The following is a 26,487-nucleotide window of genomic DNA, read 5'->3' as shown; positions in this document are numbered from 1 at the left end:
AGACAGAGATACATAAGAAATTCAGCTAGAATAAATGTTACATCCAATAAAAATGATGGAGGTCCTATCTCAGGTACATGTAATAAACATCTACTCTAAAGCATTAGGTGAACACATCAAAGTTCTCAAAATCTAAATTTCAACCTTATATTTTCAAGACACCAAAGATTAATAATACAGAAACCTGTGGAAAAAAAGGAGCACTAGATCCTAAAGCAGAAATGTATCCCCAACAAACAGAACATTCCCCTATGTTCCCAGCTCTAGCCTATAAATCTCCAGCAATACAGAAACCTTGATATCACAGCAATTCACTAATTCAGAGGTATGGATGAGGAACCAGAGGCTGAAACTAAAGCCTACAGAGTATAACTCTCAATTCAGCAAAGTGCCTCAATACAGAAATTAAACTCAGTGACTACAATCACTGATTATGAAAGTCGGGGTTCTTCTGGCTGCAATTACTGGACTTTTCTTTATTAAGTTAGAAAAGTTATTAGTTAGTAAAGTCTGATACATTAAGATAGTCTTTTAGCAGCTAAGACTACTAGATGCACTAGATGTTAGTGTTTACACAGCAAATATACATTTGAACCTATTTCAGTTTTTAACACAAAGAAACGTCATTTTTTATTTGTTACACTAATTATTCTTGTCTGCTGAGCTTCATTTGTATGGAAATTTAGATTTGATTAAATGTACACCCAGCATTTAATGTTATTTCAATTATAAGTTATATTACTCTGAAATTCATGTACTGGAAGAGTTAAGTTTGAAGTGCATGGTTTGGTTTTATATGTAAGCTTTTAATGAGCAATGGCAGGTTTGTGTGCACATCAAACTTACTCTGCTTATTTTGATCACATTTCTCAAGGTTGGACATGGTAGATCCTCTGGCATAACTTTTATTTACAGACCAAAGGAAAACAAAAGACAAAAATACTTCCTCCTTTCTCAGTGTAAGTCACTCATTGTCCCAGACCAGATGAATTACCTGTAAGGGAATATTCTGTTCAGATTTCAAGAGGCAATTACAGTCATGAAAAGCTGATTAAGCATTAACAAAAACTCTAGCTACAAGTGCTTAGACCAGTAACTCTTCTTATTCAGATTTTAACTTGTCCAACAGGTCTTTCTTATGTTTTATAATACTCAACCTACTTACTTAAGACCTGTACCTACATGTTGCACTGTCCTTTCATATTTTAACACATTTAGGATTAAGTTTACTAAAATTGAAAATTATTTTTTTCTTAAATCACTGTTTCTATATAACCTGAGCCATGAATATGATCAGATCCCAGTTCCTGCCAGCAAGAAGCCCAACTCCCTAAGTCCTTCACTCCTGGAGATTCTGCTGAACACCAGTGCTCACCAAATGCCTGCAAACAAGCACCAGAAACAAAACAACAGAAGAACACCACACCCACTGCCATCAACCACACACACAGAGTTCTGTATCTAATATTTATGCTCAACAGGAAGCATAACACAATCAATATTGCTCTAGACTGGTATTTATTGCAGTACCATAAACTTTAAAATACTCTTAATACTTCCAACACAACAATAACATGATGGTAAACATAATGTATTCCTCAACAGATACTTGAAAAAATTGTCCTTAAGGTAATCCTCTGTACTTAAAAAGCAGTTTTCCTAACCTGGATGTCTCCCAAGACCACAGGTGAAGTTCACTGGAGCAGGTATGGTGTATCTCTCACCAAATTCCTGAAAATCTGCCAGCCCCTAAGGAGCAGGGCTGTCCTGCCCCACCTCTGCTCCCAGTGGCCAAGGCCAGCTGCTCAACAGCTCTCAGGTACAGAGAAGCTACAAACTGCACCTGAGGATGTTGTGACTCAGCCTGCAAACAGATTTTCTTGTTTTTAACAAACAAGAGGTATGAGGTACCCCCAGTGCCGTACAAGGGCTCTGCTCTCAGGGAGGAGAAGCCATACATAAATGGTATTTCCCTCAGCTCCAGATCTCAGAGAAGTTTTCACTACCCATTCATTTCCCAGCAGGTCTTTGTGTCACTTGGTGAATCTGACGTCCATTACGTATTTGTGAGTTTATCATTATACCACCCACTGCTGCATTCAGTGTGGCAGAATAAATACATACTGTACTTCATAACAAAGTCACAGTAGGAGGAAAGCAGACTATAACACCAACTTTTTCCAGAGAAGAAAACAATTTGTGAAGCTCATGTGTCACCATCAGTTATCCATTTCACAGATAGTTTATTAAAGTTTCTCAACAAAGCGGGTTCTATTTACTGTTCTTCAAATTAAAAGCCTATAGAAAAATTAAAATTAAAAACCTTTAGAAGAAATAAAAGCTAGAGAAAAACAGAGCATTTCATTTTCATGTCCAATTCCACAGAAAATAAAATGTTTGGCCATCCACCTGCAATACTGAAAACATGCTTAGGAAGTACCCTTAGACCATGTTGCTTTGGTTCATCATGGCCTGACTACATGCAGGAGAGTATGAAAGCACAACAGCACCGAATAGCACAGAGCCTGGGGGGAAAGGCCATGTGATATGCTCATAGCCAAAACACAGCCCACACCTATTCTCAAATCTAATTCCAGCTCCTGAAAATTAGAGATGCTTAAATTATATTCCCATTTAATAAGAATGCATGAGTTCCAAAAATAAATAAGTAGTACGTGTTAGAGGCATTGGCATTTTCTGCATGAGCTCAGCATGCTGTTTCATGAAGTAATTAAAACTGTGACAGCATTCCAGCTGAAAACTGTAAGTCCTTAATGAATAACACTCATCAACATTCAGTATTACTCAGTGTTCTGTCATAGTAAGTTATGCTAGATCACCTCAACATCCATCAAAAGATTTTACAGCACATTAAGGAATGGTAGCAGTCTCCTTCACTCCCTCCCTCATATTTGCTCTCCAGGTGCCCACACCCAGACAGGGACAGGGAGCAGAGTGAAGCCCCCATAATCCAAGGGGAGATGTTAAGAGACCTGCTATGGTCACTCAGACACACACAGTCTATGGGGCGGGACAGGAGCCACCCAAGGATACAGAGGGAGCTGGTGCAAGTGCTCACCAGCAGTCCTGGCTAACTCAGCTGGTCCCAGCTGACTGGAAGTCAGCAAGTATGACAGCCAGCTGCTATAGGAAGGGTCATAAGGTGGATCTGGGGAACTGCAGGCTGGTCAGCCTGACCTCAGTGCCAGAGAAGGTTATGGAGCAGATCATTCTTCACGAATGGCACACACAGGACAAGCTGGTGATCGGGCTCAGCCAGCGTGAGTTTATGAAAGGCAGGTCCTGCTTGACTAACCTGATCTCCTCCTAGGACAAAGTGACCTAAGGTGGTCCAGGGAAAGGCTTTAGCTGTCATTTACCTGGTGGATTTTAGTAAATCTTTGACACCACTTGCCACAGCATTCTCCTGGATAAACTGGCTGCTCATGGTTCAGAGGGTATACTCTTCACTCAGTAAAAAACCTTCCAGACACTGGGGCCCTGGGGACACCTTTCCACCCTCTACACCCATATGGAAGCAGGTGGTGGCAAGGTGGGGATCAGCCTCTTCTCCCAAGTAACAAGCAACAGGACAAGAGGAATTTGCCTTAAATTGCATCAGAGGAGGTTTAGATTGGACATCAGGAAAAATTTCTTCACCAAGAAGGTTGGCAAGCATGGAACAGGCTGCCCAGAGAAATGGAGTCACAATCCCTAGAGGTAGGTAAAAGAGGGGTAGATGTGGCACTCTGGGATGTGTTTACTGGCAGGCTTGGCAGTGCTGGGCTAATGGTTGGACTAGATAGTCCCAAAGGGCTTTTCCAACTGAAATGATCCTATGATTCCACATCTATTATACCTACACCCTGCACGAGCTTGGAACTGACCCAGTTTTTCCTTGCTCACAAGTGTCATTCACTGCAACTCATTTTCTGCTCTTTGTCTGGAGGGCAAACTCAAGGCCAGGAACGACAGAAAAGAGAACTCAAAATAACTAAAAAAAAAAAGAAAGCAAAGGCAGGCAAGAGACACAGCATTCAGCCAAAGCAACAACATGAGAGCCTCTCGAATGGGAATCCTGGCTATAATTTTTTAAGACTTAGAAAATACAGACTTCGAGCTTCATGAAAGTGGGCACTTATTCCTAAGACTGAAACAGAAAAAATGTATTTCCCAATTCTCCAGCACTGCTAAAACCAAAGACAAAACAAAACTTGCTACTTGAAGTAAGCTGAAAGAATACTGTGAATTAAGCAATGCAGCATTCCAGACTGAAAACCAGTTTATTTTCATAGTGAGAATACCAGGCTAAGCAACAGTCTTGCACTTCTCCCCCCCCCGCTAAGAAACTGTTATATTATGATAATAAGTAAAGAGGCAGAAGGGAAAAGCAAAATACAGCACAGGCACAAAGAGCAGTCAGTACAAACAAAACCAAAGCCATTGGTACTCGAAAAGCCTCTAATATGGCTCAAAATTAACGCCTACTCTTTCTCCACACTAACAACTTTGTTCAGGACTTGGAGCGTTTTGTATATAGCCTCAGGCAGGATTTCAGTGTTTTAGTACAACAGTGACAAGTGACTTAAACCTGTGCAGCACCAAATTTTTAACCCTTCCCCTAAAGAAAGCTGATCAGTGAAAGTGCCAATCACACCTCACGAATTCACTGACCAATTTCAAGCAAGCCTGAGAAAAGTCAAGACCAGGAAAAGACAGCATATGTCTTTCCAAAGCTTGCACAAGGGAAGGAAATAATGACCTTCTTGAAGTTCAGAGAGCAGGAAACCCCCGCATGGCTTTCACTGCTGAGCAGGTGCCAGCCTGCCAGCACACCTGGGTGTCACACTGTCACCACCGAGAGCGGTTTCCCCGCTGGCAGCAGAGGAAGTGGTGAGCTGGGGTAACTGAACCTTTGCAAGAGACCCCACAGGACCCCCAGCTTTTCATGCCAGAGGGACACAGGCAAGATATGGCCTTATTAAAGCAGTGTCAGACAAGGGTACACAGCAGAGGAGCTACAGGGACATAGACAAACCCACTGCAGTCCAGGGTTCACTAAGCTCCACTGCTTTTGAAATATGCTCACAGGAAATAGTGCTAAGTAAAAAGAACTATTCCTCACACAGAATTTAAATACAGCCACACACACAAAATACTAATTCTCCCAAGAAATGGAGCAACAAAAAAAAAATCCATTAAGAACAACATCAGCAGCAATAAACTCAGCAAGCCATCAACTGTGTGCAGAGAGGGGCACCATCAACAACAGTGCTTTCCCCCTACAATCCATATAGCAGGTCAGGGCAGATGGATTATCCCACACACACCACAAATCCTTCAACTACCTAGGTACCACAGCTCAAAGTACTTCTATATCTAAAGCTGTGACCTGGTAGCTGCCCATCCAGAACTGCTCCCAGGAAAATCTAGGCACACGAGATGGTTCCTCTCCTCTTCCTGTATTGTCAATATAAATACATCCTACCAAGTAGTCTGGATCAGTATTTGTTCATATACAAAACAGTTTCACTAAGAATCACCAGAGGAAGAGGTTGTTTTCCCCTTGACCAAATAAACTATAGGTGTAAAACAAACCAACCAAAAACCCCAAACAAATAAACAAAACCAACACAAACCCCAAGCCTACCAAAAAACCCCAACCAACCAACAAAAAGCTAACAAATACTCTACAGAAACTCATTTTCCTCAAAGGAAAAATTCAAATCCAAAATTTTACATGAACTGAATTAGTATTTTCCTTAGATCACGTTTCAACAAGAGTACCCAGATGAAACACGATAACAGCAATTCAAGAACTGTCAGAGCAATCAAGGCTAATTTGTAGCCACCATTAAACTGAAAGTAGGAATTGCCAGATTTCAGCAGTATTACTTAGCAAGCCCATTTACTTTCAGCAAGACAACACATGTTCCTTCTTTGCAGGAAAACAAAAAAAGTTCCTATCTCATCTTTTTTTTTAGCACACGATTCAGCAGTATTTAAGCATATTCCTTAAACTTTCAGCACACAAGCAATCCTAACAAATCTAATGAAAATATACAATTTAAAGCTAAGTATGTACTTTAAAAACTTTGCTGAACTAAAACAGGAGGAATTGCAGTAGTATTTGAAGCAAACAGGTGACAAAGTTCTGTCTATGAAATCAGATATTTTTTAACTACACCACTCTCCAAAAACTAACATAATTTTTTAATTTTAAAACCAAATTAACATGGACGTTCTCAACAGGGCCCTAAGAAAGTTCAAGGTCTCAAACAAGAATCTAACAATTCAGGGAGACAGGAAAGCTGTGCCTGAGCATTATTCAAATGGAGGTCACACTAAAAAAAGCTTTTGCTCCTGCTTCGCTTTTGTTCTTCACATCTTGTACAAGACTCGATGAGCAAGCACCTAGAACACTTAAGAGCAAAAACTCAATCCACAGAAATATTATGACCTCAAATATGGAAACCCAGTTTTATCCTTTGCACAGGAGCTGCCGTGTACTGGAGCAAATGGCTCATGCTTTGAGCAGCATTCCCCTGCTCCACTGGAGCTGAACACGGCAGGAACGTGGCCAATGTCAGCCACAGCCACGTCTGTCCACACTGGCTGAGATCCTGTGCTTCCCTCTTCCCCAGCAAAACAAATACCTGAGGAGAAATTCCACAGATCTAGCTCTTAAGTTTAACAGTTCTACCACAAGTCAGCGAATACAGATCCAACCCAGCTGTAAAAAGCCAGGTAACCCTATGAGAGTAGTTTCCTCATCCCCACACCTTCGAACAAATCAAGTACTGCCAGCACTCTTCAACATCTATTATGCCCATGTGTCAGGTACTGTGCCACAAAACTTCATCTTTGCCATTTTTTAGCTGCCACATCAATAGAAAAATGACATTAATTCCATTGCTGCTCAGAAAGACAAAGATGGGCACTACAACATTCTTGAATCATTTCCTCCTACCTGCTTACTGCCAGAATTGAGGTGGCTTCTACTTAAATCTCTGATCTCCCTCCTGCAAGATTCCCAACATTTCACAAAGATTTTTCCCAGACGTCATTAATAGAGTACTCTTATGTCACTGATGTTAATCAATGAAGAAGTAATTTAAGTGTATCAAATAATTCCACAGATTCAACAGAGAAAACACAAATGCAGTTTTGACCATTCCTAGATTAAAACAAGCTGCAAGAAGTTTTAGAGGTTTAACATATACAAGGCAAAATGCTACTTGTGCACATACTCAAATCCAGCAGGTGTTAGAAGCAGGGTTATCTGTTTTCTTTTCAAGTGTATAAAAGATGATTTACGTTTAAGTCAGAAGAAATTTTTATTTACATTGCTAAAGAAATATTAACACAGACCAAACATAGAAGTACTAAGGGACAACACTAACTCAGGTTTGCAGCCAACTCAGCATTGTTCTACTAGAAATGACACTTAATCCCATTTTTCTATTAACTTTGACTTTCAAAAAATTCCACTGGGCACCCCAGGTAACTGGTCCTGTAGTGAGACAGGTACAAAGCAGCACAACAGAGGCAGTGTATGGAAGAGAAGACAACACAGGAAAAAAAGAGCTATGCAAATGAAAATATGACAAACAAAAATCAGTTAAAGGACAAAGGAGCAGGGAGTATCCCAAGAGCAGCCACCAAAAGCTACTTCTACATTTCCACCCTCTGAGCTGGCTGACAATTCTCAAACACGATAATCAATAAACAGAACAGAAGCTAAATATGTTAGACCAACCAATTTTAATTTTAATTAAGTAGAAAGCTGAATGTTATTTAGTTTAGCTATAGATAATGAAGTAACTATCAACTGCCACTAAACCTAAAACCATATTACTAAATTGTCTGAATTGCAGACAAACACTACTAATAACTTTCTTAGGAGTTCCATATAGCAAATTATAGCAAATACCATAAAAACACTGTTCATGAAACCCAGAATTAGCAGGCTGACCCTTTAAAAAAAAGAAAAATTTAAAGTTTCACAGGAAACCACAAGATGCCAGAGGATTTCACAGTTCAGGGAATATGGAATAAAGGTTAATCCCAAACTCATGTTTTTAAGCAACTAAGTTGCTCGAGTCCTGCTACAGAAAATCAACAACTTCACCAACTGATCCATGATTCCTCCTGGCCTCAGGATCCTCTACAAAAGCACCACTGAAGTGCAGTGCAGACATGTGAGTCTGCCATGCAGGGACCCTGCATGAAACAGAAATCCTTCCTAAAAAGCCAGGAAGGATTGGGCAGGGCAGGCACCCACCACACTTAATGCCACAGAAAAACTGACACCTTAACTGTCCTGGAAAACTGGGAATCTTCTTTCAAGCTGCAGCTTATGAAGGACCCCTGCTTTAGACTGCATTTATACAAATAATAAGCTATAACTGCAGAACAAACAGACTGGCAACTAGAGTTACCAAAAGAAACTGGTGTTTGGAGTCTATCACAGGAAATCATTAACAACAATGTGCTTGACAAACACCTGGGTTTTCCAGATTTTCTTTTGGGACAGAAGATGGACGACCCCATCTGTGATACTCCTTTCTAGCCACAACTTTCTATCAGCCTACACAGAACAAATTATTAGCAAGGCTCTTCCTATCACAGGTTAACCCTTCAGATCACACAGACAAAGATCTGCAGAGCCTCTCACTGAGCCTACCATTAGCTGTGCTCTGTTCCCTTTTTATCTAAGCTCTTCCTTGTGCAGACTGCAAGAACCCAATACACATGTCCACTTCAACATCCAAAAAAACCCCTGAGCACACACATTAAGCCCTGAAGGGCAGGAGCTGTGATTCTGCTCAGTTCCTTCTGGGTTCTGCTCCAGACAGAACTTCCAGGTATCAGAAGCTCCACTCGGGGTACATGGGTCTGCACAATGGGAAGTTCTGCTAACCACAGAAAAAGTTGTTCATATGCACCTCACAGTATCAAACAAGAACTTATAAAAGTTGCAAGAAATCACCACGTAAAAACCCAGAGACCGGGGCATTACTCAAAGATGGACCACATAGGAAGCTACTACTCTTGCATTATAATTCAACATCAACACCAGCCCTAACAAAGATAATGCCAGGGGACAAAATGACTCATTGAAATCTTGACTGGTTTTCTGACATTCACCAGGGGATTTTACATCTTTCATACTTGGTATCTAAAACTCTAAAATACTTTTCAGTCTAGCTGTGTCTTTCCCCTCATATACCCAGAAAGAAGCACAGCTGCCTCCCCCTGCTGCAGAGAGGAGCTGTGGCAGTGCTCTATTCTCCATCACTTGTGCTGTTCTGGACCAACCTCCCCCTGCCCCCAAACCTACTGTAGGGACATAAAAGTCATGTGTTTGTAAACCCCCACGGTGCCCCTCTGGTTTATTACTTTTCAGAGCCAAAGCAATGCAAACACCCCTGCCTACTGACTCCTTTTTTCTCCTTTACTTTGTAGCCACAGATAGTAGCAAATCCACTTGAACCTCAAAAATTTTGCTTTATAATTAACATCAGGAATTACCAGTCTTAAAGTATCAGACCTGCTAATAAGGTCTGATACCGTCTGCTTTGTCTCTCTGCTACACTGAGACAAATTACAAAAAAGCTTTTTCGCGTCCATCAGCCTCACTCTGCAGCTGTAAACACAGTAAACTGCAGAGCAAGGAACATCAGGAGAAGAACTCAATAAAAGGTAACAGTAGGAAGAAAAATAAAACTTAAAACCAGTAGATTAAGAAGCAAAGGGATGAGGAGGAAAAACACTAGACTGGAAGACAGGCCAAGCCCTACTTCCAGCAAAATTAACTGAGGAAGTGTGATAAAAACCCTTCCACCCCTCACTCCTAGAACTTTCCACTTGAGAATTCACCTAAATACACAGACAGGAACTGCAGCTAGCAATGACATGAACCTGAATAAATGTCACTCACCACAGCCCTCACTAAGGTGAAGACAGTGAACAGAGAGAGAAATAAGAGTTTGTATTTGCCTACCAACAAAGTCTCTCCAGAGCAGAGGAACACTGGCCAGAGCAAATATTATGACCCATATATTTAGATCTCCATTTGAATTAATCAATGCACTTCAACTGGACTAGACCAGATCCATCCAGCCACAGCACACCAGTGGATCACCTTGAAACTATGCTGATCACGGGTTTGCTTAGACCTCTACTCTGATGAGCTCTGCCTTGCACGTAATACCAAGACCTCTTGACTAAAAGACAAGAAAGAGTTAGCAGTTTGAACACACTTGTCAGCTGTATCCTGTCAAAACCCCAACACCCCACCTGTAAGAGCATAACTGCAGCTGCCAGCAAGCTCCAAAGTGAATGGGAAGTTCCAACTGTGAGCTGGTGTGGGGTTTTAACCAGACCACTTGCACTGGCAAGCCTTTCTAAGCATTGCAGATTAAGTACGTTGTGCAATATTTTTTTTTGAAACAGAACTTGGGTAATAAAATTGCTTCCTCTAGCTGGCTTTGAAGTGGAGAAAAAACGCTGCAAGAACAAGAACTCAATTGGCTTTTAGCTGCCTGGCAAATGCTCTAATAAGAAAGCCCGATGACCTACATTCACAAGGCTCTGTACTAAACCACTATTACAAAATCCAATATGAAGCCTGACCATGTTTAAGTGTTTTCCATTAGCAAGCAGCAGTATCTTGTTAGAGAAATATGAAAACATGTTATTGTCTTTAGCGATGATGATCTTAATTAATCCTCTAAATACTATTCTGAAACATGTCAGCGTAGTCATTCCAGACTGCTTAAGCTCCCAAGGCTACACGAAGACACCAAAACCTCTGCTTCTCAGTAGGATGCATTGGGATGTTAACAGAAAAAGAAACTTCTTAAATATTCTCAAACTGTGAAAAACTGAATTCATAACAATTTACATCTCTGATGCTCTTCCAACAACTGACAGAAATGCACTGGTTCAAAAACTCGGGCAAAATCTAAGCTAGCACCAGAACAGCTTATTGCAACTCAGTTAACACACCACTGAAATATTTCCTCACATAAGGACATCAGCTCTATCAGCCAGCTAGTCAGATAACCTGACACAGACGGGTTTGAGTTATCCTGGAAAAGATGTCATTACATTTAACCCTACTGTGGTAACTACCCCCAAAAAGCAACAGAGTAAAATCAGCAAGTGTTTAAAGGAAACATTAAGTTAGTCCTTCACTCTACACCCTTGTATTTGGAAGAGTTTGATACATTCAGCTTCAATTCACATTAGCGGATTCCAAAAACAATGAGCAACACAACTCAAGGAGAAATGCCCTATTTTGTAAAAAAAAAAAAAAAAAAAAAAAAAAAAAAAAAAAAAAAATTAAAAACAAAAACAAAACCCCACACTTTCAAAAATGTACTATAAAGCAGGCAACCAGACAAAACAAGAAGGATATGGTCAAAACAGAACAGGAAAGATGGAAACACTGGGACAAAAAAAAATATTCAAGTAGTAATTCTCAAAGGCTCAAATTACCATTACAAGTCAGGCTCAGAAAAACCCAACTGCCCACAGTGCCTTCAGGAACACAAGTCTGCCCAGCTGGGGCCAATGGAATGTTGAAAGTACCTTATGCTTTTAGCGATGGCAGTCACAAAACAGATTCATGTAACCAAGAGAAAAAAAAAAGGGGGGGGGGGGGGGAAGAAGACATTTTAATTAATTTCTCCTTAATTTACTAAAGCTCACCTCATCCTAAATGCAGAATAAAAATAGGCCCATGTGAAATCACTGCCTTTCAGATTGCATGAAAAGATACTACAGTTGAGGAGGCTTAAAAGAAGGTTTTATTTGTCTGAAGAGCACAGCAAGAACATGGATACAAAGCTAGAGTCAAATTAACATGGAAATACAAAGAGATGCCTGATCCGCCGGGACTGAATTGTGAAGGGACTACACATTCATCTCCGAGTACATAAAACCTCCCAGCTCTCTGCAGCACTCATCTGATAGCTCCAAGTACAGATTTCAGCTAAGCAAGCTGCAGGCATCCTTCCTAAACCAAAAAGACACTTGCTACAACACACAGGTTTAAAGAAGTAAAAAGTCAAGCAAACACCACCTGGGAAATAAATTCTAAGTCCAAGTACTCTTCTCTTTCTGCTGTCTCTCCCCAGAGAAGACTAAGGGAGAGTTCTTCATTACTGATTAAAGTGGTAAATTTGGTTCTGTATGTCCTCTGTACTTGCATGAGCCAAGTTTTCCCTACTTGAACCTTATGTTTCAGGATCAAACCACGTGCTATCCATCTATCAAATGGGTGATTTGTTTGAAACAGCAGATTCAAGATACTGAATGAAGCAAACCAAAACAACCAGAAGACACCGGCAAAGAGCTGTGAGGCCACCCAGAAGTGATGGGCTCTCCTCTGAGGAGGAGGGAGAGGCATCACCATGGACAGCTCAGCCACCGAGCTCAACCGGAGCCACCACGTAAACAGGATGGATGAGTATATCCCAAATGGAACTCAGAAACTCCTCACATAGCAAGGAATTCCAGCTGCAACACTATATCTAGCTGCACTACTTCACCTTAGGTTCAGGAATACGGATGGTTTGAGCAAAATTCATGGAATGCTGATGGAGTTGCCACAGGGGAATTCTAACACTGCAAGTTTCAAAGCCAGCAGTGTAGAACGTGAGCAGATGAGTTAAGGTTTGCTCACAAGGACACTTTCTGCCAGCAAGGCTACAGCACCACAAATCTCTAAAGCAGGTACATTACAGCACCAATGGAAAAATATCATTCATCTTAACAAAGCAAATCTAAGTAAAAAACCTGTGTTCATCCATCAAGCATCAGCTGCTGACAGAGGTACAATATCAAACTGGAGTGACAAATGTGATACAACATGAAAAATGCCATTTTTTCATTTCTAGGAGGCTACAATGCTCAACACCAGCAGAGTTCAGGGTCAAGTCTACCCACCTGTAAAAGCATAGAGACAGCTCTGAATAAGCTGAACCCTTTCACCCAGCAATCCAGCAGCCTGGAGCACTTAGTGCCAGCAAAAAGGAGCTGCTTGAAATCAGTTTTACATAGTACCTTCTCAGCCATAAAAGCCTCTAGCTGTAATAATACCAGGCTACCAACACAGCAGGGGTTTTTTGGCTACTTAAGTGCATATCACAAGCCCTGTATATACACTGCAGTGCCAAAAAAACAAGCTAAAACAAAACAAGGCAGACACACAGACGTTTCAACACCCAAGTTAGTTATTTCAATAACTCTGCCTACACTGACCCAATTGTGTTTCAGCTCTGCTGGGAACTCACTTAGACGCAGTTCATTAATACTGTTATGTTTTATTAGTCTGGATCATAAAAGTTATTTCGAAGAGAAAGAACGAGGGGGTTTCAAAGCACACCATAGTTCTTACTCTCCTATTTACTAGGAGCACATATCACTCAGGAACAGTCGCTGGGTGCCATGGGAGGCGATTTCCAAACCTGCAAAGCAGCCTCACGCTTTGGCTACTGATGCTCTTTGGCAAGAGCTGCCCATGATACCCGAGGACTTTGCCAAGCTCCCAGAGAGTTCAACACCCAAAAAGAAACCCCAGCTGAGCGATATACGTAGAAAAACTGTAGTTTTCTACCCGCAAAGACCAACCATTTCTCCAAAGTTAATCATCTTAAGATTTAAAGCACCATGCCAAGCAGCAAGCACACAAACGCCATCGCTGAATTATTTCCCTAAAAGAAGCACAAACAGAACCAGAAAAACGAACTAGGTGAAGCATTTTTTTTCTCTTTCTGGCAGGATTAAATGACTTTTCAAAAGCAAGCATTTTGTCTGGCCGTGCAGGCATCCAAGGCCCACAACACAAAAGCAGGTAAGCAACAAGCACCTGAAAACTTAGTCACCACATTTTCTGCGCTCATTACCCGTAGAGTTATGTAGATTTCGACCCAAGCTTTAACACTTTGACACGAACGTTTTAGCCGGACTCCCAAGGTAAATCCAGGCTCTCTCGGATCCAGGCAGCCGGCACTGGGACCGATGCTCGGCCGCGTCCCGACTCTGTTTAAAAGCACAAAGCAGCAGCAAAGCCCGAACCTCTCCGGAGGGGCCGGCTCGGGCCACTCCGCCCCGCGGTCTGGGCTGTCCCCGGCCACCCCGGGCGCTCACCCTGCCGGCTGCCCGGGCCCGGCACCCCCGGCCCCGCCGCCGCCCCTACCTGGCCGCAGCGGCTTGGTGATGCTCAGCACCAGGAGGAAGAGGAGGAGGAAGGTGCCGCTGTCCGCCTTGGGCACCATTTATCCTCCGTTCATCCTCCCCCGGCACAGCGCCACAAACCCGCGGGGAGGGACGCGCGGAGCGGCGGGAGGAGGGGCCGCCGCCGGGCCCGCAGGGGGCCCCGGTCCGCACCGAGGTTTTCCCTTGCCCTCCCTCCGCCGTTAGCCGCCGCCCCAGGCGGAGCCGGCGGCCCTGGCTGCGGCGGGAGCGGCGGGAGTGGCGCGGGTCGGGCGGCCGCGCTGGGGCGGCTCGCAGGGCTCCGCCGGCGGACAAGATGGCGGCCGCGCCTCCCCGCCGCCGTGCCCGCGCCGCCACGCCCCCTCCCGCCGCGCGCCGCCCGCCCAATCGGCAGTCAGGGGGGCGGGGCCGAGCGAGCGGATCAGCGCACACCCCGCCCCCTAACGGCGGTGGGCGGGGCCGGGCGGGGCCGGGGCCGCCGGCAGGGGGCGGTGGCGGGGCCGCCCCGAGTGCCCCACGTTCCCCGGGACCCCGGCGGGATGGCCACTGATGGCCACCACAATCCCCCAGCACAGCCTCTATCGGTCCCTTCTTCCCCCTGGAACAGCATTTCCCTGTCGCCAGCTGGAGTGTCCTTTGCTGCTTCCATCCATCCATCACTCCCTGACAGCCTTTCCCATTCCCGCTGGGACAGCCCCCAACAGCTTCCTCTGTATCCCGGGCCAGCCTTTCCAGGTCCCCTCCATCTCTCTGCGATGGCCTTTCCCTGCCTCTACAGGAACTTCCCAGTGCCACCACCTTGCCTATCCCGCAGCAGAGGCACAAAGCTCTGGGCTTTCCCAGCCTCAGCAGGCTCCCAGGCTGCCCATCTTTTGCTTCTTCATTACTCTGGTCCCCTCTGCCCACAGCTGATGAGACAGTCCCTGTCTTCATGTCTGCAGGTGGCACGGACAAGCAGCGCCCGGTGCTGGGACATTCTCACAGCCAGCACCCCGCAGTGCCAGAGCCAGCCAAGTATTTCCATAGCTCCTGGAAACGTTGCATTCCCAGTCCCCAGGCCGAGAGGAAATGCATAAAGAAAACTAATTGTGTGGCTCAGGTCATTGTTGGTGGCCCTGCAAGTGACAGGTGCCTGTAGGAATTTGACCCTGGGTGTTGCTGCACGTCAGCCAGGCAGGGTGGTGGCTGTCGTTGGCTGGTGCCACAACTCTTCTGGTGCTAGATGGAGGTCAGCCCAGGTGGCATGTGGGATCAAAAGACAGTTTAGCATCCACATCCACTTCCCAAATTCAGCCGGAGCTTCCACTCACAGGGGGGTGTTTGGGCAGCACCAGGACAGAGGATCAGCCAGGGGCCAGTCACAACAGCTGACCCACAGTCAGCAGGGAGCTGACACTTTCCTCTGCAGGCAATTCCAGCTTTTTTTTCCCACCTATTCGAAGTCAAAACCTATTAATATATTTTTTAATATTTACAATGAGGTGCTTCCTACTCTTGTTACAATTCGTAGTTCTTAACTAAAACATTGCAATTCCAATAAGGACGATTTGAACCCAATTTTACCAGTTTCCCAGTTAATACCAATCACTCAGTATACCCAGCAGCAAACTTTTCTCAAGGGGTTTCCTGATGGATGTACAGCTACTTCTGCCCTCTCAGGGCTCCTGCTCCCCCTCAGTTACTGACGGCCCCACAGGTCAGCTGCCAACCTGCAGGCAGGGAACAGGGGCTTCTGTGGGATTTCTTGAGCCTCTGTCCCCACAGGAGCTGTTGTTGTGCTCAGGTTGGTACCTCCAGGGAGGTGCTTCTTCCAAACCTAAATGTACAGTTTAACATGGGAGAGGAAATTGAGCCTGGAGCTGGGATATCAACAAGCATGAGCTTGGGGAGCTGTGAGCCCTGGGGCCCTCAGGAGCACCATGTGGCCAGGAATGTGCTTGGGGACCTGTTGGAATGTGTTACAAGCAGCAGGGCACTGCCTGAAGATTTAGGCCAAAACCCACTTTCCCAGTTCTCATGTGCTGCCAAATACTGTCATGATCCAAGAGCCTGTGGGGACCTGAAGTACGACAACATCCTCCAGCACAAAGTGTGAGCATCAAACTCCCCAGCTTTGCTCCTCCCCTGGGATGCTGTGGGGACAGACTGTTCCGAGCCTAGTTTCTTGCAGCACAGCCTCATAGGCCAACCCCTATGATCCAGAATATCCTTATCCACCCCAGGGCCTGGCCATTACACCATACAGGGTGATGCATAAACAAATATCCTATGCTGTCTCCACCATGAGAGCAGGGCACAGGCTGCTAATCCCTGGCTTTTGTCCCAAGGCAAGGCACGCTCCTTTCCCCCATGCCACAGCACCCCCAGCTCTGCAGAGAGGGGTGTCTGGAGCACACCCTGTGCCCAGCAGCACCTCTGAGCAAACGGGCAATGAACGGCCCAGCAGCAGCAAAGTGAAGGCAGAGAGGGGCACATTGCCCCAGATTGTGCCAGGTCAGCTGCTGGGGAAAGGGGGAAGGTGAGGGTGGTTGAATCCATCTCTGGCCCTGGCCTGACCCCGAACTGGGGCTTGTAACCAGCTGCTGTTGGGCCAGCAGCCGTGAGCTAGATTGAGGCAACACGTGCAAACATAAGGAAGCGAGAATTGCTCCATTTTCCTCTCCCTTGAGTGAGTCGACCCATTTCCTTTATTTTTGCAGAGAAATAGCCCAATCCTCCAAAACAACGAAGTATCTCCAACCACAGCTTCCCTTTTGACCTAAATAATCAGCTCCCTTATTGGAACCTGCTTTTGGATGGGTGAAAAGCTGCAGCCCCTGCACCACAACAGATGGTTACCCCTGGGCCAGGGAGAGGCTCCCGGCCCTGGTGAAGGGCTCAGAGAACCAGGGGCTCAGTGATTAGACCTACAAGAACAACAATCTCCCGTGGTCTCCCATTTTCTTTCCTGCCTAGGGCAAGGAGCCAAGGCCCCCACAGCCTATGGATGTGACGGTGTTCACACCACAAGGACATAGGTCCACCACGACTTCCAAACAGCCACTAACACACCACAGCCAGCCTGGCCACCCAGGAGAGGCCTGGGGCCACTGCTCACTGCCAGCCACCTCTGCAGCATCACGAGAGCTCCAGGTGCTCTTATGGCTGAGGGAGCAAGTGTGCTTGGGCCTTGCACATAGAAAAATGCAGATATAGTGCAACAGCAAAAGAAAACTAACCTGCTGAAAATGGGAGGAAAAAAAATCACCAGTCATCAAGAACCAAGATGTTTTTTTCACACTGGACTTGGCCCTGTAAGGCACATTATCTGCCCTGCTACAGCAGCAAAAATATCTGGCAATGAAGAATTTACTGATTTGCTAATTACAGATGGCAGGGGCTGAACTGCAGCAGGAAGCAGAGAACAGACATTACAGCAGGCATTACAGGAACAGCCAATCTGAAGAGCACTACAGCCCTTTCAACAGATCCAGTTTTACAGCATGTAACTGAAAATAAGTTCCATTTCCAACAAACATGTGAAGGCCCGTTAGTGTGGCAGAATCAAGACTGTGATTTTAGTGTGGCTGTCTAGGGTAATTCACTTGAGGGCAAACACAAAATCAACACCATCCACAGCATATTTAATGCAGTCTGCTTTTAAGCATGAATTGCACAAAATGGAACTAATCTAATCACCCTCAGATATCACATTTCCCTATTATTCCAGGTACACTTTGGTATGAGCACAGCTGGTTTGAAATGCTGTGGCAGAGATGCCACACCCCACTCCTGGATCCCTGTGTAGACCCCATCTGCAGTCCCTTAAATGTTGCTCAGCCTTTCTGTGCATCCCACACTCAGAGAAGCAGCTGAACCCACAAATGGGCAGGAATCCCACATCCACTCCTTGCTCTTGGTCTTCTCAGTAACCCAAACTGCAGGCCAGGGTTTGACCATCTCCCTGTGTACCTATCACAGAGGTCCTGTGCTTAATGGAGACAAGCATTTCACTATTAAATGAATAATTCATATTTGAAATTACCTAAGAACTTGGTTCATATTTAGTCAGTTCAGCCCTTAAAGAACAATTCTGAAAGCATTAAAACTATAGTAAATGCACTCCTTTTACATTAATTAATGAGTACCTGAGAATAATTTTTTTGCTTAAAGAAAAAACATAGCCTTCAAGTATTTCTGGACTAAAAAGGTAAAAAATACTAATTTTTGAGTCATGATTCCTAGTAATGCCATGTTGATCAATTTATTTTTCACAAGGTGCACTCTAAAAAACTGAGTCCCTTGGAAGGGTTTTTCACAGTCAGTGAACACATCTGGCTACACCTGCTTCCTCCTAAAGGTGCTTCTCCAGGCTGAATCACACCACACAAGGGCTCATCCCACACACAAAGGTCAGCTCATATGCAGCAACCACAGCACTGAGTGCAGGCCATGTATGGTAAAACTGCTTTTCCTTTTTTTGGCCAATTATAAAAACTAAAGCCAAATGTTTCAAAGAACGGGAGGAAAACACCAAACAAAAGCCCCACTGTGGCTATCAGAAGTACCACTTCTGTCCTTCAGAATGGCACTGTCATCCTGCTGGATGACACAGAACTGTCTCTGGCCTCTGCATCGTGACCATCAACTCTCTGGCAGCTAAAAAACAGATCTGATCCCTTCCCTCTGCCAGCTGCAGAACAGGGCAAGCCCAAAAACTGCAGAAGAAAAGCCTGAGCAAAAGCAGCAAGGCAAATCCCATTCTGCAAAGTGTAAGGAGTGAAGGAGGAAATGGGGTCCTCTTAAGGACTGCTGGTTTTAACAAGATCACGAAGTTAGTCGAACTTGTGAACTGCATCAGTTTAAATTCAGGTTAAAGAGAACCTCTCTAAAACTCTGTGTTACACCTCAGTATACACATGGTTGTGTCTCCTCTTCTGCAAACCACAAACTCAAACAAGGTTGACAAGCCAGAGCCAAGTCCAGTTCAACCTTTTAGAAAGGCTTACCCCACTTAAGAAACAGACATAGCTGCACAGAAACGAATTTAAATGCACGGCTCTCTTAAAAACAGAAATATATCTTTAAGAAATTATCTCCATTTTCCCAGTTTCCAGTAACCAGTCTGCAGTTCACTAAGCACAGCCAGATCACTATCTCCTTGGTGGTGATTGGAATGTTCAGAAGAAATCAGATGCCTTTCTTCTTTTGGGAAGCTGCAGTAAATTGTCCGTGATGGATGTAGTATCCTGAGATACTGGTGTCTGAGATACTGTCCTAGACTGCGGGGTGCTCTGGGGGGTCTGAGGCCCACTGGCCGGGGTCTTGTACCCAGGAGTTCCTGTGTGGGCTGGGGAGGGAGTGTAGCTGGCCCGCAGGGCTTTGTCCGTGTATTTACTTGCAGTCCTGTTTACAAGTCTTTGCAAAGCTGGTGACATTGCTGGGCTTAGTCCTTTTGGAGTAAGGCTGAAATAGAATAAACAGTTTTAAGAGATTTTACAGTAAAAAAAAAATCTGCCTTTATCAGGAAAAGCAAAATTGCCTCCCTACATGAGTTCCCCCCACAGAGCAGACCCACTGTCTGCAGGTAAATGCAGCCTGTCTCTCTACAGAAACAAGTGACAGAAAAACCTCCTACATCCCTCCCAAACCTGAGTGGCACTGCCTGACTTTTCCTTTGAGCCCATTCTGTCCTTCCTGTGACCCCCCACAAGCAATTCTTATCATGTCTCCTCTTTGCAACGAGGCAAGACACTGATCCAGAGGCATCACTGGGTGGCTGTAGGGCAGAGCAGTAATGCTGACAAAGAGTGTCAGGGACAGACACCAGCCACTTTCCCCCAGGAATTAAGTTTTCCAATATCTAAATTTTTAATTTCTAAAAACTTTCAGTCCAAATGTACCTCTTCCTGCTTCCACTGCCCTTTCTCACCATCATTCTTCCCTTTCTACAATATCTCCTACAATATCTATATCTCCTCATATAATACCCACCCCCAGTTCTGCTGTCAAAACAGGAGTCTTACCTGGCCAAGTTTTCTGTCACTTTTCGAAGTGCCTCCTGCTTCTTTGCTCGGTTTTTAGCTGCCACTTCATTGGCCATCTTGAGTCCTAACCTCTCACGGCGCCCGGGCTCCAGGATCTATAAATGCATCACACACATCACTTGCCAAGGCACTCAAGAGTGCTGAAAAAATGAGTCAAAGCACCTTCAAAGGTGGATTCCAATGTACAGGGATCTAAAGCAGGGAGAAGGGGGGTTAGCCCACACATCTCTCCACTGCATAAAAGCCAGAGAGGACACAGGGACCTTCAACCTGCCTTAGCAAGTAACAAAAACTGTAAAACCAGTCCAGTCAAGGAAGCAGCCATTACCTCTGGCATTTCCTCCTGCTGTTTCTCCTAGACAAACAATGTCACCTGTGTCTTGCCTGGCCTGGAGCCAGCCAGCTCTCAGGCATACACAGACATTGCTAAACAGCAGGACAACCAGCCAAGGCCTTTGGAGTCTGACAAAACAGAGGCACACACAGCAGATTGCACCTTTCTTAAACTAAGAGTCTCAGACAGCTCACATTCAAAGACACCAGCAGGACACAAGTAGCATGCAGGGTTAGGTGCCATTAGCAGAGCCAGGGTGTCTTTTCTATTCTCAACTGATACACCTGCCTCAGGCTGCGACAGCCAGAAGAAGAAGACAGAGGGAAATGCCAAAATTTCCACCTATTCACACATTAAAATCAGAAGATTTGAGCGTGTCTTCAGCTTCCTCTGAAAAACTCTCTGTCTGGGCCCACCACCAAATGCAGAATCTCATTTTCCTGCCAGCAGTGTATATTCCACCTCAGGTAGCTCCACCAAAACGATTTTATGTGGATCCATGCTCACCTCCACCCTCCAAACACAAACTAGATTATTAGTTTCAAGGACTGGGAACACCACCCAGAGGTGTGTCACACTCCATGTTAATCTATTACTTACTCACTTGCCTTTCCTTTCTTAGTTCTTCCCCCCCAAGAAAAGAATGTCATGCTGACTTGCTGACATGAAATACCTTGAAAGCTGGTCCAGGTGTTCTGTCCACATATGGTCTTTCTGAGCCATCCAGACGCAAAGGGGTGCTTTCAATTTCACCCCATGTCATAAAAGGCGACTCATTCACACCTAAAAATAAATTCAACAATTATGCCCATGCAAGACATTTGACTACTCATTCACCACAAAAGAGAGAGAAGCAAATTAGGAAATGTAGCAAATTCATCAACAAAGAAGCCCCTCCACTGCAGAGAAAAATCACAGCCAATGTGAATAGTAACTTGTGGTTCCCATTAAAAGGGATTGCTGTCACCCTCTCGGTTACACCGACCAAGCACTACCCTTTCCATGCTTTTATTTTTTCCATTTGCTAAGCTTTTGATTAGTGACACTTTCATTTTTCCCCTCTACAGTACTAGTCCTCCTCTCTGCTGCTGTATGAAAAGTCCTTCAACACAGGAAACTCTTTAAAAGTAAGAAAACAGACAGAGGACTTACTTTGGTACAGCCTGTACCAAACGGTGACTGCACCTCATCTAACAGGTGTACAAAGGATTGGAAGAGCCAGATTAAGTCTCTGGCTGGAAAACCTTGCTGTCCAGGGTTTGGAAAAGGCGTTTACGATGGAGAAAGGAGGTGCTCCAAACGCCACCTACAGGTTTTCCAGAAGGAAAGCCTCAGTATGTCCAAGTGCTGGCATAACCACAAAAAGCACAGGGAAAGAGCATGGCTGATGCAGAACAGTTATAAATTCAGATACCACGTTTCAACCCGAAGAAAAATAATCAGTTTGTTCTAACTGAAAGTACCTCAGGGCTAGAGGATTCCTGAGCAATGGCACAGCAACTTGCTCAGAGCCTCTTGGTGCAGTGTGACTTCTACCAGTGTATTGGACTAGGATTTAAGCCCTGCATCCAGCTGGCATACACGGCATGAGGTTTAACCCCCTCATCTAACCCTGTAATGACACCCTAGTGTTGAACAGAGCATCAAAGTAAGCGCAGTAATAGTCCTCTTAAAGTAGAAGAAATAAGAAAACCCTCTTACCTGGGGCAGGAGAGGGGGTAGCCACAAATCCATACCCATTCACTTTTGGAGACTCTTGGGGTATCAGCTCTTTCCCATCGGGTCCCACTTTGCCCTGTTTGTACTGAAATGAAAAAGACAATGCCATTAATGTGGAGAAAGGTGAGAGTCAGCTGTATCCAGCACACATACACAGCTCTCCTGGGGGGTGAACCACACCAGAGGGCAAAGCCTAACTAGGTCTGAGTAAGAGGTAAAATGACCCAACCTGAGCATTGAGGGCTGCAGCTTGTTGGAGCTGTGATTTGCTCACAGCTTGGCTAAAAGGGTCCTTCACAAAACGTGTGTTTCGATGCACAACTTCCCTGGGCTTCTTAAACACATCACTCTCATCAGGTACACCTTGAAAAGAAAAATAACTTGTAAAAAAGGGCTCTTTTCTCTATTTCATCGGTTCACGGAAATTCTCAATTCTATATTTATAGCCAAAAAAGAAAACTACATTTACAAAAATATGTATTTTTCTATGGCAACAAACAGACTAACAAGTCCAAGGAAGATTCTTTGAGCAGAAGAAAACAATGAATGCAGATGACAGCAAGTGATCATAGAAAAGACAGACCAGGAAAGACCTTTGGCTGCTGAAAACAAATACTTCCATAATACATATGAGCTTTTCAATGGCAAATAGAACATGATCCAACACTGGAATCAGAAGCCAAGGAAAAAAAGGAAAAAACCCACTTTTTAAAAACAGCTTTACAGAAGGAAAAGCACTGTAAGAGAAACTCAGTCACATATAGAAATGCTCTAAGCCCTGTTTGGAGCCAACCCACCTAGAACCAATGCCTCACCTGTTGGATAATACATGAGGGTATTTCGAGCTGTGTATTCCCAGGTATCCAGTCCAGCTTTCACATTCTCCAGAGCTTGCTGCTCGGCTGAAGGAAGGGCCAGGTTTTCATGTTGTCGCTGAAAGAGCAATGGAAAAAAATTTCAGAAGGTGAGAAAAAAAGTCTGAAGCAGCCTCCTGCAATCTTTTATTCAGGCACACAGCTTGGAGAGCTCAGTCACCTGCCTAGAACGCTTTGCATAAGGTATGCAACAGACTCTGAGGAATTGTTGGGATACAATAACATTCCCTCAAAACAACAGCAGCAAACACCCACATGTCAGTGCTGAACTTCATTAAAAGGCATTGCGTCCCACATCCATCAATGACACATCTGTGCCAGCTGCTCACTGCTGATGGTTAAAATTGACAAGGCAGGGCCAGAACAGCTCCAGGACCTCCCCTGCAGATAGCTGAGGAAGGCAGCACAGCAGCCATGCTCATGCAGCTCTGTGCTTCAGCAGCTGAGTGGATTATTACTGATAACAGAAACTGAAAACTGAAATAAGACAGACAACCAAACAGCAAATAATGAAGGGCTGATGGACAAACCGGAGTTGTGCTCAGCTGCTCTCCCTGGTGTTGCTGCTTATGGAAGAGGCTGCCAAGAACAGCAATACCTGCACTCTTGTGCAGTGCTTTGCCGTCTCAAAGCTTTCAGAAGAGACAAAGCCTCAGCAATTAAGTCAGCACTCTCCTTGTGTGACAGAAAGGGAAAAAACAGGACTGTACAAGGAAGCAAAGAGCAGTCACAGGACACAGGAAACTGAGCCTTAGCCTTAACTGAATCCCTGAAATGGTATTTCCCTTCAGTGCTCCTCTGGAAGAGCAGAGACAGAGCTGAGGCAATTCCCTACCTGGGTGTACTCCTCCTCTGCGCTGTACAGCCAGGCGTGCTTGACTTTCTCCTTCTCTTTGGCCACTTCCATGATCTGCTCAAAGGAAGCATTATCCTCACTCGTGTGCTTTGCCAAGAAGGTGTCCAGGCTGGGGAGAGCATCTTTATCATCTTTTTCTGCTTCTCCTAACAAGAGAAGGGAAGAAGCCTGAGGAAGGTTAATGCCTCCCTTTCTGTGAGTGCACTGTATCTACCTCTCAACCCTCCTAGCAGCAAGCCTTCCATGGACACACCAGTAACTAACATCAAGCTTGGTCAAAGAAATAGATCCACACAGAGTGGTTCAGGTTTGGAACACATATAACCAACCTTTTTATGGCACTTATAGCAATTTATTTTAAAGGTGAAATGTGCAAGTGGCCAGCTGCTGGCAGGGGATTTATTTTTGGAAGAATTCAGCAAGAGAAACATAATTCTCCTACCTTCCTCTGCAGTCTTGATGCCAGCTTTAGATTTATTTCCCACTGGAAGGCCACCTGGATGCACTTCTGGGGTTTCAAACGTGGCTGGGGTAACATCTGCCACAAAAAAAAAAGTTCACTTGGTTACTGGAGCACACAACAGGATTTGCTGTAAGGATCATGTACCAAACAAGTCACGGAAGGCATATCAAGAGAACAACAATTAAATTTAAAACTTTTGAAAAAAAACTCCAAAATGTTCTATTCAATTCTGTCTCAACCTCCAAACAAGATTTTGGCCTCATCTAAGACATTTTTCTCCTGCTGGGAGAAATTCCCAGGAGAGCCACACCTCAGTATATTTGTCACCCTACACCCTGCTTTTGCCAACAAAAGCAGCAGCAGATCAAACTGAGCCATGGCCAGCACCTTCAGTAGGGGAAGAAGGGACACCACCTGGCGACACTGTCACAAGAAAGCCACTTACCCAAACCCCATTGCAGGAGCTCAGCCAAGGGCTGGGCTTTAAGAAGCACCTGAACTGGAAGTGAAAGAAAACATAAAACAGAACACAGGATACTTGCTGTGGGAACCTCTGATAACCACGAGCTTCCCACACGTTCTGTCTCTAATACATGAAAATCTCAAATGTCTGTAGATGCAACAAGAACTTCTGAAACTGCAAACTAAAACAAGGATTCAAAACATAGCTTAGAATTCCTCATAGTAGACAGCACATAACATTCCCTAGGGAGCAGGAACTTAGTAAAAGATGCCTATAAGGAATAGTTATTAAAAGGCTGCGTCTTCCAAAACCCTTCCCTCAAGTTATTAGACACCATCAAAGAGAAATTCAGCATGAGCTACCAGACACTGGTTACTGCCCAAACTGGTAAACTTAGCTCTCATGCAACATCAGCCTTGAATCTTTAAGATAAGCCTTGCCTACACAAAGTTAGATAAAGCAGAGCAGCAATATCAGATAGAAACCCCTCATGCCCCACAGAGGCAGTTCTTACAGGGTGCAGGTGTGTCCCTCGACGATTTATTCAAGGAAGAGCCAAACTTGATGGCAATTTGTCTCATTTTCTCCAAGTCGCCATTTTCCTCGGCCTCCAGATAGTCCTTCTGTGCTCGCAACTTCTCCACATCGGGAAAAAAGTCTCGCTGGATGATTTTCTCTAAGCTCTACAAAGAGAGAGACAACTGCAATGCTCTGCTGGGACATCTTGGAGCGCCGGCCCAGCTCGGGGCCAGCGGCACAAAGCCAGGGGCAGGCCGGGCAGCCCAGGGCCGGTGGCAGAGCGCTGACAGCTGTCACCACAGGAGGGACGGGAGCCAGAGGAGCAGCCCCAGCGCTGCCTGGACCCCAACTGCAGCGGGCAGCGGCCACGGGCCGACCCTGCAGGGCGGACCCCAGCTGAGCCCTGCCGAGCTGGAAGCGCTCGGCACAAGCACCGGCGAAGCGGAGTCGCCCAGGCTTAGGCCCGGGCCCGCCGCCCTACCTCGATATAGGCCTCCTCATCCAGGATCTTCTTCGGGTGCCTCGGGGCCGGCGACACCACCTCCTTCCCCGTCACGGCGACGGGGCCCGCGGCGGTAGCCGGCACCAGCGCAGCGGGAGAGGCCGGGGGCACCGGTATCGCCTCCATCGCGTCGAAACCGCTCCGCTCCTGCTCCTCCTCCTTCGCCGCCGCGACTGCGACGGTCCGTGACGTCACATCACCGCGCCGTGGCGTGACGTCACATCACCGCGCCGCGGGGATCGCAATGCCCGCCCCCTCCCCGCGAGGCGCGCGGGCCCGCGCGCGCCGCCTGCCGGCCCGGAGGACCCCGCCGGTCCCCCGCTGTGACGGCGGCGGCACCTCGGCCCTAGGGTCGGGATGGGAACCGGGACGGGAACCGGGACACACATGGGTTAGGACACAGGATGGGAGCCGGGCGGATCCCCCCAACGCCCCCACGGTCTCTTCAGACCTCCTCAGAAACACGCCGGGCTTGCCGGGGAGCGGGACCCCCGGCTGGCTGCT

At 45.5% G+C, this 26,487-nt stretch overlaps 2 protein-coding genes across 3 annotated transcripts in view; both read right to left on the bottom strand.

Moving 5' to 3' along the window:
* DGCR2 (DiGeorge syndrome critical region gene 2) overlaps positions 1-14,367 on the bottom strand; it is a 45,399-nt gene extending 31,032 nt beyond the window's left edge. Inside the window, exon 1 of one of the 2 annotated variants that reach the window (XM_014894591.2) lies at positions 14,210-14,367. In XM_014894591.2, the coding sequence (XP_014750077.1) occupies positions 14,210-14,288 (79 nt within the window). In that variant the 5' untranslated portion in view covers positions 14,289-14,367. The remainder of the gene's footprint in view (positions 1-14,209) is intronic. The other variant, XM_014894593.2, reaches the window with a different exon arrangement.
* A 3,461-nt stretch (positions 14,368-17,828) lies between these two features.
* Positions 17,829-26,185, bottom strand: ESS2 (ess-2 spliceosome associated protein). Its single transcript, XM_014894590.2, has 10 exons — positions 25,963-26,185; positions 25,477-25,645; positions 24,479-24,574; positions 24,016-24,182; positions 23,121-23,238; positions 22,535-22,668; positions 22,288-22,390; positions 21,260-21,369; positions 20,232-20,347; positions 17,829-19,671 (listed from the first exon to the last, which is right to left on the bottom strand). Exons 1-10 carry the CDS (start codon positions 26,107-26,109, stop codon positions 19,386-19,388), a joined length of 1,446 nt encoding a protein of 481 aa, XP_014750076.1. The 5' UTR covers positions 26,110-26,185; the 3' UTR covers positions 17,829-19,385.
* Between the last annotated feature and the right edge of the window lie 302 nt (positions 26,186-26,487).

Source organism: Sturnus vulgaris, chromosome 19 (genome assembly GCF_052056855.1).
Source record: "Sturnus vulgaris isolate bStuVul1 chromosome 19, bStuVul1.hap1, whole genome shotgun sequence".
Lineage (NCBI taxonomy): Eukaryota > Metazoa > Chordata > Aves > Passeriformes > Sturnidae > Sturnus > Sturnus vulgaris.
The sequence above is the reverse complement of the archived record's forward strand: the minus strand, read 5'-3'. Positions and strand labels throughout refer to the sequence as shown.

Excerpts from the sequence above, each read along its gene's own strand:
- ESS2 (XM_014894590.2), bottom strand. The coding sequence starts at position 26,109 with ATGGAGGCGATACCGGTGCCCCCGGCCTCTCCCGCTGCGCTGGTGCCG. Across the intron at positions 22,669-23,120 it reads CCTCATGTATTATCCAACAG|GTGTACCTGATGAGAGTGAT; the intron begins GTGAGGCATTGG and ends TTTCTTTTCAAG. Across the intron at positions 20,348-21,259 it reads CACCTGGACCAGCTTTCAAG|ATCCTGGAGCCCGGGCGCCG; the intron begins GTATTTCATGTC and ends ATGCATTTATAG.